This window comes from Salvelinus namaycush, chromosome 21 (genome assembly GCF_016432855.1).
Source record: "Salvelinus namaycush isolate Seneca chromosome 21, SaNama_1.0, whole genome shotgun sequence".
NCBI lineage: Eukaryota > Metazoa > Chordata > Actinopteri > Salmoniformes > Salmonidae > Salvelinus > Salvelinus namaycush.
In genome coordinates this window covers 48,077,140-48,090,075 of record NC_052327.1, presented here as the reverse complement: position 1 = coordinate 48,090,075, position 12,936 = coordinate 48,077,140, and the positions used below count along the sequence as shown (strand labels likewise).

The window sequence follows — 12,936 nt, the reverse complement described above, 5'->3', positions numbered from 1 at the left end:
AACCCACATGGAAAACTGAGATAAAACAAATAACATAACATAATAACATTTATTTGACGCCAAATCAACAACAGTAGTTACTAATAACATAAATTGCTAAAGTACGATGTAAAAGGTGGATTTTATAACGTAATCTCAATTTTATACATTTCTATCTCAAGACCATTCCATTTTCAACACACCCACAGCAATTCTCCATAAATCTGCTGTGGATTACCCAGAATCCCATACCTTTTTATCACTGACCCATTAGACAATGTAAACACACTAATCTACCAGGAGGTGGCATAATACCCATTTTATGCAGGAATTTATCAACTTAAATACATCGTTACAATAGCAATATTTTATTTTAGGTCTACAAGCCTCTGTGTTCCTGCTGAAGCACTAACTAACTACTGTAATTTACTCTCTAGATGAAACTTAAAAGGGAGTGAGACGTGTCACACACACACACACATCCCTTGTTTCAGAACTCTTGTCCAAACTAGGCCTACACCCCAAAACTGACATGTGATGGCTTTCCTGTTCATCAACAACTGACGTGATCAGATAGATGACGAGGTTGAAGGCAGATAACATAACAGAGAAACAGGAAGGATTGCTGTAACTATGTGCCTCTTCTTTACTCCGTCACAATAGACTAATGTTGCAATTGTTTGAGGTTTTGATCTTTCTTCCGTTCCCACTGACAGATTTTCTGGGAACTAGAGCATATGGAAAATATACTTTATTTATTTTTCCGTCACAGACACAAAGATAGAGTCAAGAGTGAGATTATGTAACACAAAACATGACGACTTGTTAAGTAAATAAATAAACATGGAATATGCTAACACCAATAACAAAAATCTAAACATCAACATGTTTAATGATACCTGATTGTATTTCATTACATTTAAAATGATACCCCAGAAACAATTACAGTAGAGAGTCATTATTGTCCTATTTTCAAGACATAGCAGTGAGGTTAGGCCTACTCCCAAAGCCCGTATACAGTGGCATTACATGAACAATCTCTGGTACTACTAGTGAGGGTAGTGCCTCCTCTCTGTAGTCAAGACTTTCCTCAGTACCTCCGGACTGAACTGGTAGGTCAGTTTCTTCTTGACCTTTCTGATTTCTCCAGTCTTGCCGTAGTTCCGCAGGGCCCTGGCCATCTTCTGATATGTCATCCTCTTCCTGTTTCCTTTCTGCGTGCCCCAGCGGTTGGCCAGAGTCTCCTTGTTTTTAGAGGAGAACTGGAAGATTCCTTTCTCTCTGTCCACCCACCACATACTGTCCTTCATGTCTCCGTTCTTCAGCATGTCCAGGAGGAACTGGTACAGCCGGATCTTCCTCTTGTTACCTGGATAGAGAGATATTTGACATGAATTTCATAATGGCAGAATTCATTAATTTCCACGGCTTTTGTTGGATTATGTTAAAGGCTATTAGCAAGTGTGTGATCCCTGTATGTAATAGCCACCCAACAGATTTCTCCCCTGTAATGCTACTGTACTCACTCTCACATGGAAGACTTATGTTTCACAAACAAATTAAAAGGATTATGTTAGTCAGTAAGTAAGTCCTTTATTTAGTAATTCATTCATTAATTGGGTTATTAATTAAGTAATTAATTAAGTCAGTCAGCACTCACTGGAGTCTCCCCCAAAGGGGACATGGTCTCTGTAGTCCTCTTCATCACCCTCAGATACCTCCAGTGGAGGACTGTGGCCCACAGGTTCCTCCTCCTCTGAGCAGTAGTAGCTAGGGGACACAGGGGGCTGTTGCTGGTAATACACTGTGTGGTTGTAGTACGGCGTCTGTGGAGAAGAAAGGGCATATCATTTGCTGTCATGATGTATTGTTGTACTCTATGTTTTGTTTAGCATTTATATGACATAGTACACACATTTCAGGGACCCATTTGTTTTGCACGACTTCTGGCAGAAAGTATGCGAAACCTACACATCCAGGTAGTCCCATTGAGATCAAAATACTTATTTCACTAAAAGGTGCCCTGTCTGGTCATAAGAGATGATAGGCTTAGTATTATGCTTGATTAGTTGTCTCTCTGACTTTGTGATCACATGCACATCATAGGGAGGTTGGTGGCACCTTCATTTGGGGAGGATGTGCTCGTGGTAATGGTTAGAAGCAGAATGAGAGGAATGGTATCAAATACATCAAAAACACATGGTTTCCATTGGTTCTTGGGTTCACAGCAAAGCTGTTAAAAACTATTGTTAATCTTAGATCTTTTTTTCTTTCTTTGACATGGTCAAATAACTCAAGTATAGATTGGGTAACTTATTTTCTAATTTGGCACACAGAAACTAGAGGCCATGAGTAACTTGGTCAAAAAGAATGATTGGCTTATAGGTGTCGCTGTTATAAATCTCACTTAAACCCTCATATCTGCCACCACGTTTTACCTAGAGACATTCAACTTTGTATTTTAGGCGTCTTTCCGCATGCTGAACACATTTTCCTCAAGGACCCATAAGGTCTGTCAGGATATATTTTCTTCCATCTTGGACTTTTTTGAAAACCTTTGAAAAACGTATTCTCATGAACCATAAGTCCAAATAACACCATGTAGGGCTCAGTATCTAGGGCCCTTGGTTCAGTATCTAGGGCCCTTGGTTCAGTATTTAGGGCCCTTGGTTCAGTATCTAGGGCCCTTGGTTCAGTATCTAGGGCCCTTGGTTCCGTATCTAGGGCCCTTCGGTTCAGTATCTAGGGCCCTTGGTTCAGTATCTAGGGCCCTTGGTTCAGTATCTAGGGCCCTTCGTTTCAGTATCTAGGGCCCTTGGTTCAGTATCTAGGGCCCTTGGTTCAGTATCTAGGGCCCTTGGTTCAGTATCTAGGGCCCTTCGTTTCAGTATCTAGGGCCCTTCGTTTCAGTATCTAGGGCCCTTCGTTTCAGTATCTAGGGCCCTTCGTTTCAGTATCTAGGGCCCTTCGTTTCAGTATCTAGGGCCCTTCGTTTCAGTATCTAGGGCCCTTGGTTCAGTATCTAGGGCCCTTCGTTTCAGTATCTAGGGCCCTTCGTTTCAGTATCTAGGGCCCTTCGGTTCAGTATCTAGGGCCCTTCGGTTCAGTATCTAGGGCCCTTGGTTCAGTATCTAGGGCCCTTGGTTCAGTATCTAGGGCCCTTGGTTCAGTATCTAGGGCCCTTGGTTCAGTATCTAGGGCCCTTGGTTCAGTATCTAGGGCCCTTGGTTCAGTATCTAGGGCCCTTGATACAGTATCTAGGGCCCTTGGTTCAGTATGTAAGGCTCTTGGTTCAGTACGTAAGGCTCTTGGTTCAGTACGTAGGGCCCTTGGTTCAGTACGTAAGGCTCTTGGTTCAGTACGTAGGGCTCTTGGTTCAGTACGTAGGGCCCTTGGTTCAGTACGTAGGGCCCTTGGTACAGTACGTAGGGCCCTTGGTACAGTACGTAGGGCCCTTGGTACAGTACGTAGGGCCCTTGGTACAGTACGTAGGGCCCTTCGTACTGAACCAAGGGCCCTACGTACTGTACCTAGGGCCCTTGGTACAGAACGTAAGGCCCTTGGAACAGTACGTAAGGCCCTTGGAACAGTACGTAAGGCCCTTGGAACAGTACGTAAGGCCCTTGGAACAGTACGTAAGGCCCTTGGTACAGTATGTAGGCCCTTGGTACAGTATGTAAGGCCCTTGGTACAGTATGTAAGGCCCTTGGTACAGTATGTAGGCCCTTGGTACAGTATGTAGGCCCTTGGTACAGTATGTAGGCCATTGGTACAGTATGTAGGCCCTTGGTACGTCTCTTAACTTAGTTTGAAAAAGCAAAGGGATTGGTTAAGAGATGGCAAGTTATTTATAAAATCAGGAAATCCGATTTGAAGTGTACATTTAAATCCTTTGTCCACTTCACAATGACCTATCAACTGGACACGTTTTAGAGTCAAAGACATTACCATGATGGACCATTGTAAGTTCGTCATTGATATCTTAAAATGTGGAAACTGTTAACGATTCACTTTTTTGATTATGTAATGCTAATGCTTAAAATAATCAGTGGCGACCCGTCATTCAGGGCAGGTGGGGCATAGCCCCACTACGTCACCGCCAAGTCTAAGGGTAGACCTCGAAAATTCTAGACCCTTGGGTGCTGCCATAGAGTTACAGTAGAAGTGCCCATCCAAGAAGGCTCAAGGTCATTGGCCACACATAAAAGGACGTCAAATCACGTTGTATGTACAGTAGCTTTGATTGGACCGATCATGTCAACATCTTACTTTCTAAATCTTAGCTAGCAGTCATCATCATGAATCAAGTCGACAATCTACTGGTAAATCCTTTTTAATCCTTGTCATATGAAGAGAAATGATAGATAAAACGTATCGGTGCTCATCAGCCATTGGACAAAAACATTACACAAGTTGGAAATCGCAAATTCAACAATGAATTGTTTGGAAGGAATCAGTGACAGTGGCCCCAAATATGTGATTAAGGGGCTCTTTTCCAAGTTTAAAATGATAAACATTCAACATTGGCCATGCTGTCAATGAAGCATGATTTGTGCCATGCTCAAAACAACTGTTAACTCAGAACTTAGAAAACTTGACTTCAGTGAGTTCAAGACAACTGGGAAGTCGGGAATAAACGAGCTCCGACTGGGAAAATACGTTTTCAACGGTCAACCAACTCGGAATTGTAAAATCCGGGCCTCTTTCTAGAGCTACGACCTGAAGATCAACAACGTCATCATGATTCGACCTTGTTTTTTCCCCCGAGTTCCCAGTTGTTTTGAAAGCACCATAAATCCAGAGAATGCCAGACTTTGATGACAAAATATGCCCACAAGAAGGACCGCCGCGCCACCTTCCTATTCAAGTGAGCACATCACAACAAGGTGAGTCAAAAAATGTGTTGTATGCTGCTGCATAAATGATGTAACATGCCAGGGAGATATGTATACTGTAGCTAAGAAAGTAATAGTAAGTGTATGTTGTGTAGTAAGCTGTTAGTAGCCCATGTGCCTCACCCTAATAATTTGGTCTATTTACCCCTCTTAATTTTGCCTACTGTTCTGACTTGGTGGTGTACATGTAGCCTATAACCTGTTTTAGAGAAATGTAATCATCGAATATTGTAAGATCTTTCATTGTCTGCTTATATGCCCGCTTTATTTATCCTACGGTTCTGACTTGGTGTACAGGGAGAACACTGTAAGAACGGCCCATGTTCTGAATTCTGTCGCTGTACATTTCAAAAGTGCTAAACAAATAGTTATATTGACCACGTCCATACGTGTTCACTCATTAATGTCTTAATCGAAATTACGGATTGTCCTTTATCCGCTTGTCGTCCCCTTATGCCATAGTTTGTACATGTCACGCCTGGTCCCGCTCCCACCCTCTGGCGCTCGAGGGCGCCAAGCTGCCCCTCATTACGCACACCTGTTACCATCATTACATGCACCAGCGCTCATTGGACTCACCTGGACTCCTTCACGTTGTTGATTGCCCCCTCTATATCTGTCTGTTCCTCAGTTTTGTTCCCCGCATCCAGACGCTGTTCTTGTTTTGTTTGATATCCGTTTTCCGTTAAATGTTCACTACCTGTATTTGCTTCTCATGTCCAGTGTCGGTCCTTACAGTACATCTCAATAGTCATTAGAAACCACATTTGTTTAAGCAAGTCAGCCATATCAGCTATGTTTATTTAAAAAGGCAGTAAATGAGGCTGAATGAACTGTGAACTGTTTCACTGCCAGACAAGGCTCCGCTGATAGCCAGGTGTAGCAGTGGTAAGATGTTGGGACTACTGTTGGGACAGCTTTATGTAGGCCCTAACAGTTTGTGGGCACCGTTTGTCACCGTTATAGTCCAATTAATGTATTGTTTAGTGTAGTGTAGTGGCCATTATCCCGGAGTCACCTCTTCACTGTTGACGTTGAGACTGGTGTTTTGCGGGTACTATTTAATGAAGCTGCCAGTTGAGGACTTGGGAGGCGTCTGTTTCTCAAACTAGACACTAATGTACTTGTCCTCTTGCTCAGTTGTGCACCGGGTCCTCCCACTCCTCTTTCTATTCTGGTTAGGGCCAGTTTGTGCTGTTCTGTGAAGGGAGTAGTACACAGCATTGTACGAGATCTTCAGTTTCTTGGCAATTTCTCGCATGGAATAGACTTCATTTCTCAGAACAAGAATAGACGGATGAGTTTCAGAAGAAAGTTATTTGTTTCTGGCCATTTTGAGCCTGTAATCGAACCCACAAATGCTGATGCTCCAGATACTCAACTAGTCTAAAGAAGGAACGTTTTATTGCTTCTTTAAGCAGAACAACAGTTTTCAGCTGTGCTAACATAATTGCAAAAGGGTTTTCTAATGATCAATTAGCCTTTTAAAATGATAAACTTGGATTAACACAACGTGCCATTGGAACACATTTTTTTAAATTTTAAATCAGCCGTTTCCAGCTACAAAAGTTATTTACAACATTAACAATGTCTACACTGTATTTCTGATCAATTTGATGTTATTTTAAATGGACAAAAAAAATACTGTGCTTTTCTTTCAAAAACAAGAACATTTGTAAGTGACCCCAAACTTTTGAACGGTAGTGTAAATCAGGACAAGCCACCTTGTACCGACAACCTTGTTGGTAAATTGCGTTAAGTTGGTAGCGTAATACATTGGGACTACTGTTTGCCACATCTTCAATTTAAGCCTAGAAAACAATGTGTGCGCTCAGGCCTGGAGGAAGGCCATTCCACTGTCCATTTATAGCAAAGCACACTTTAATTTTTCAAACAGCCGACCAATCAGCCTTTTACCGGTGCTTAGCAAACTTTGGGGGGGGGGGGGGGAAGTGTTTATTTGGTCAGTGTTATTTTACAGAAAACAAATTAACAAACTTTCAGCATGCTTATAATAACAAAGGGCACTTAACATCCTTGGCACTGACAAAGATGACTGACAGAAATACAATAATACGATTGTGGGAACTGTTTAGTTCGATTTCTAGTTAGTTAGACTTCAGTGCAGCTTTTGATATCATTGATCATATCCTATTTCTGTTTTTTTTTTTTAAGTGTTAAGGATTTGTGTCCTCCGCCTTACCATGGATTGAGAGTTCCCTAGCTAATAGAACACAGAGTTTTCTTTAATGGTTTAATTAGTTTTCTCTAATTCAAATTCAGTTGAATGTGCTGTACCACAGGGCAGCCGGCTAGGGCCATTGTTTTCTGTTTTTACTAATGAACTTCCACTGATCTTGAATAAAGCCTGTGTGTGTCTATGTATGCTGACAACTCAATAGTATACACGTCACCTAGGACAGTAAATAAATAACCGACACCCTTAACAAGGCGCTCCAGACAGTTTTAAAATGGGTAACTAGCAATAGACGGTTTTTAGATATCGCAAAAAAAAAAAAAGCATTGTTTTTGGGACAAATCACTCACTCAACGCTAAACCTAATCTAGATCTATTACTCAATAATGTGGCGATTGAGCAAAGAAGGACATAGGAAAATTGTAGTTGGTCCAGAACAGAGCAGCATTTACACAAATATCTACACAGAGGGCGAATGGCAATAACATGGATGTCAAACTCTCCTGGCTCAAAGTGGAGGAGAGATTGACTGCATCACTATTGGGCTTTGTGTGAGGTGTTTTAATGTGTTAAAGGTACTGAACTGCCTGTTCAAGCAGTCCGGATAATCATCAATACCACACAAGACATGAAGCCAGAGGTCTCTTCACAGTCCCCAGGTCAAATCAAATGAAGCCAAAGGTCTCTTCACAGTCCCCAGGTCAAATTACATGAAGCCAGAGGTCTCTTCACAGTCCCCAGGTCAAATCACATGAAGTCAGAGGTCTCTTCACAGTCCCCAGGTCCAGGACAGAGGCTGGGAAACCTACACTATTAAATAGAGCCATGACTACATGGACATCTGCCACCCCAGGTAACTAGAAACTAGGTACAGTAGGTCTGTTATAACTAGGTACAGTAGGTCTGTTATAACTATATATACAGTAGGTCTGTTATAACTATATATACAGTAGGTCTGTTATAACTATATATACAGTAGGTCTGTTATAACTAGGTACAGTAGGTCTGTTATAACTAGGTACAGTAGGTCTGTTATAACTATATATACAGTAGGTATGTTATAACTATATATACAGTAGGTCTGTTATAACTAGGTACAGTAGGTCTGTTATAACTATATATACAGTAGGTCTGTTATAACTAGGTACAGTAGGTCTGTTATAACTAGGTACAGTAGGTCTGTTATAACCATATATACAGTAGGTCTGTTATAACTATATATATTGATTTAGATGCACTATTGTAAAGTGGCTGTTCCACTGGATGTCATAAGGTGAATGCACCAATTTGTAAGTCGCTCTGGATAAGAGCGTCTGCTAAATGACTTAAATGTAAATATATACAGTAGGTCTGTTATAACTATATATACAGTAGGTCTGTTATAACTATATATACAGTAGGTCTGTTATAACTAGGTACAGTAGGTCTGTTATAACTAGGTACAGTAGGTCTGTTATAACTATATATACAGTAGGTCTGTTATAACTATATACAGTAGGTCTGTTATAACTATATATACAGTAGGTCTGTTATAACTATATATACAGTAGGTCTGTTATAACTAGGTACAGTAGGTCTGTTATAACTATATATACAGTAGGTCTGTTATAACTATATACAGTAGGTCTGTTATAACTAGGTACAGTAGGTCTGTTATAACTAGGTACAGTAGGTCTGTTATAACTATATATACAGTAGGTCTGTTATAACTATATACAGTAGGTCTGTTATAACTAGGTACAGTAGGTCTGTTATAACTCTCCCACAAGTCAAAACATGTACAAAAAACTATTCCTTTCACCCTGGACTGCATATCAATAATACATTATAGAACGCTTTAAATCGTTTTTAGGATTAGCAACGAAAGAGACCATGGAACATTTGGTGACAAATATCAGCATAATATCAGTCAATACAAATAAATACAGTGAAATAAAACAGTGACATATCTTGGTGAAATTAAACACAGTGACTTATCTTGGTGAAATTAAACACAGTGACATATCTTGGTGAAATTAAACACAGTGACATATCTTGGTGAAATTAAACACAGTGACTTATCTTGGTGGAATAAAACACAGTGACATATCTTGGTGGAATAAAACACAGTGACTTATCTTGGTGAAATAAAACACAGTGACATATCTTGGTGGAATAAAACACAGTGACATATCTTGGTGAAATAAAACACAGTGACTTATCTTGGTGAAATAAAACACAGTGACATATCTTGGTGAAATAAAACACAGTGACATATCTTGGTGAAATAAAACACAGTGACTTATCTTGGTGAAATAAAACACAGTGACATATCTTGGTGAAATAAAACACAGTGACATATCTTGGTGAAATAAAACACAGTGACATATCTTGGTGAAATAAAACACAGTGACATATCTTGGTGAAATAAAACACAGTGACTTATCGTGGTGAAATAAAACACAGAGACTTATCTTGGTGAAATTAAACACAGTTGACATATCTTGGGATTTGCTTGTTCATCTGTCACAGGCTTGAAAGACTTACACACAATTATTGTAGTGCTTTTAACAAATATAATAGTTAAAATCCTGAAAGATAGGATGACCCATTGTTAAAGCCAGAGGCAGAAAACAGTGAGACCAAACTGACGAATGTGAATATGATTGGTTCACATCCTCTGACAAATCAGCAACTTTCAGGAACTCAGAAACTGAGTGACAATCAGACGAAGATGAAAAAAAGTGAAAGTATATGATGGTCATGGTTTAATACTCTCTGCATAGTTTTTCAGCTGAGAGGCCTGATAGCGGTCAACTGTAATATTCAACTAAACGACTTCCATCAGAAGTTCAATCAAAATTAATGGGAATTAAATCAAAAGGATATTTCTCAGGTTTTTTGGGGATTATAACGGTGTGTTTTTGAAAGTCATCATGTCCTTTGTGAGTATTGTATGATCTCTTGTTTTTTACTAATGTGGCTGGGAGATTAGTACATATGAAAATGAAATGTGCTACATTGTATATATATATCAAATGCATTGGTGGAAAAAGTACCCAATTGTCATACTTGAGTAAAAGTAATGATACCTTAACAGAAAATGACTCAAGTAAAAAGTGAAAGTCACCCAGTAAAATACTACTTGAGAAAAAGTCTAAAAGTATTTGATTTTAAATATACTTAACTATCAAAAGTAAATGTAATTTAAACAATATACTTAAGTATCTAAAGTAAAAGTAAAAGTATAAATAATTTCAAATTCCTTACATCAGGCAAACCAGACTGCAAGATGTTCTTGTTTTTGTAATTTACGGATAGTCAGGGTCACACTCCAACACTCAGACATAATTTGCAAATGAAGTATTTGTGTTTAGTGAGTCCGCCAAATCAGAGGCAGTAGGGATGTTCTCTTGATAAGTACGTGAATTGTAAGCATTTTCCTGTCCAGCTAAGCGTTCAAAATGTAACGAGTACTTTTGGGTGTCAGGGAAAATGTATGGAGTAAAAAGTACATTATTTTCTTTAGGAATGTAGTAAAGTAAAAGTTGTCAAAAATATAAATAGTAAAGTACAGATACCCGAAAAAAATGACTTAAGTAGTAGTTTCAAGTGATTTGATTTGATTTGATTTTAGTTTCAAGTACTTTTACATAAGTACTTTACACCACGGATCAAATGTGGGTACATTTTCCAGATTTACAAAATGTTCATTATGAATTTGTAAAATATATGATGAACTCTGTATTTATATCTAATGAGATGTGTATTACAGTATATCTCACTAGTAAGATATGTACTCGGCCTAGTATATGTGGATACCTATTCTTTGAAACACATTAGACAAACTTTTGCTATCTATCTTCATTTGTTTTGTCGTGTATGATATGTTTTTAATCTTTCTTATTACAAAGGCATCTGAAGAAATAATCCCATACGAACCTGACATTTATCGACCACCAGTATATTCATTTTTCACCAATTTTGGAGAACTTCACGATGGTGAGTGGCAAAAACACACTATGATTATAGTGATAAAGTTTCACGGGTTAAAGATTAAAAAGCTGTCCAACAGGGTTGGGGTCAATTCTATTTCAATTCAGTCAATTCAAGAAGTATACAATATCATTTTTTGAAATTGTCCTTATTGAAAATAAATGAAGGTTACACGCTAGCGGTCATGACTGAATTCAAATGTGAGTTGGTTTGGGGCTGAGGTTTGATGTGGGTGTCTCTTTTGTGTGTTCGCAGGTGGGAAGAGTTAGCCATATTATTTTGCCAATTAGCTTCAGCCGGCTGGTGTCAGGGAAAATGTGGCAAAATTGGTTTCACTTTGGAAAACCTATCTCTGGGGATCGTTAGGGACCATCAATAAATTACACAATATAAATGGGACAATGTTGCACATCTTTTAGTTTGTCTCATTAAATGCTTTCAATATTTGTAAATTAATTTATACAATTTACAGTTGGTTTGAGGTTGTTTAAGTCATTGAAATTTGGAGCTATTGATCTTTTAAAAATATTGTCCCATGTACATTGTGTTGTTTACTGATAGTCCCTAAACTAGCCCAATAGGGATATCAAATGTTAAACCACATTGACCATGGGCATGATTACTTGGGTGCTGCCAGCTGTGGCCATATGGGTAGTATTGAAATTAACCCTTCATTACATGACATATCATGTACCTAACATCTCACAAATCTACGTTTTGGATGAGATTGACTTTATAGCGGAAATTATCCTATTTACATTTTGTAGTCATTTCGACACTGGGAATGAATGTTTCTGCCACGTAGACGTTTTTCAAAATTACAAGTTGTTTTTCTGAGCAGTTTCTCTTTAAAGCCTGCGGGTATAATTCTTTATAACTCATTATTAGCATGTATGAGCCTTTATAATGTTTATAGCAAAGGCTTATTGATGTCTCTCTTATTGTTCAGAGCATGGCTGGGAGTATCACTCTGACCGGGGCATGCACCAGAGTGACATGTTGGAAATCTCCACACAAGGGAATCACCTGACAGAGCTCCAGAGTGTCCATTCCCAACAGCTCCTCCACCCCTATCGCTACCCCGATACCGACACCCTCCACCTGCCATTAGCAGACCCAGGACTGGGACCCTTAACCCCACAGGTTAGTCCAACTCTAGTAGACCCAGGACTGGGACCCTTAACCCCACAGGTTAATCCAACTCTAGTAGACCCAGGACTGGGACCTCTAACCCCACAGGTTAGTCCAACTCTAGTAGACCCAGGACTGGGACCCTTAACCCTACAGGTTAGTCCAACTCTAGTAGACCCAGGACTGGGACCCTTAACCCTACAGGTTAGTCCAACTCTAGTAGACCCAGGACTGGGACCCTTAACCCTACAGGTTAGTCCAACTCTAGTAGACCCAGGACTGGGACCCTTAACCCCACAGGTTAGTACAGCTCTAGTAGACCCAGGACTGGGACCCTTAACCCTACAGGTTAGTCCAACTCTAGTAGACCCAGGACTGGGACCCTTAACCCCACAGGTTAGTCCAACTCTGTCTCTGATCATCTTGACAAGTAAAATGTATAATGAAATCAGTATTTCTGATTTAGAACAGTGTAGTAGCTGTGAAAAATATAAAATAAATAATAGAAACCTGTAATGGGCATAAAGCAAATGTTTAATAGCACACACAGTGCAATGATTCACAGGGCATTTATACTATAGTGGTATACAATACCAATATCAACAATATACAATATCTAGAGATAATACTCTTTTGTCTTTGAGAGGGAGGACGGAGAGGTGACTGGATGTTATGTAATAGCCTACACTGTTGTCTACAGAAAGCAGCTACAGGATTGCTCAACAATGTGCTTTTCCTGAGTGAGGAACCATTTTAGCC

General features: G+C 39.6%; 1 protein-coding gene and 1 long non-coding RNA gene across 2 annotated transcripts; one reads left to right on the top strand and one right to left on the bottom strand.

The window, feature by feature from the left end:
• Positions 1 to 64: 64 nt before the first annotated feature.
• LOC120066762 (transcription factor PU.1-like) lies at positions 65 to 1,814 on the bottom strand (the record flags this gene model as incomplete). The annotated part of the gene is made up of 2 exons (XM_039018230.1): positions 65 to 1,348; positions 1,640 to 1,814. Coding segments are annotated over 2 exons (495 nt in total), but the record flags the coding sequence as incomplete, so codon positions are not given.
• A 7,997-nt stretch (positions 1,815 to 9,811) lies between these two features.
• LOC120066761 lies at positions 9,812 to 12,188 on the top strand. The gene is made up of 3 exons (XR_005478794.1): positions 9,812 to 9,995; positions 10,965 to 11,052; positions 11,996 to 12,188. It is a non-coding gene; the product is annotated as an uncharacterized LOC120066761 (long non-coding RNA).
• Positions 12,189 to 12,936: the final 748 nt, after the last annotated feature.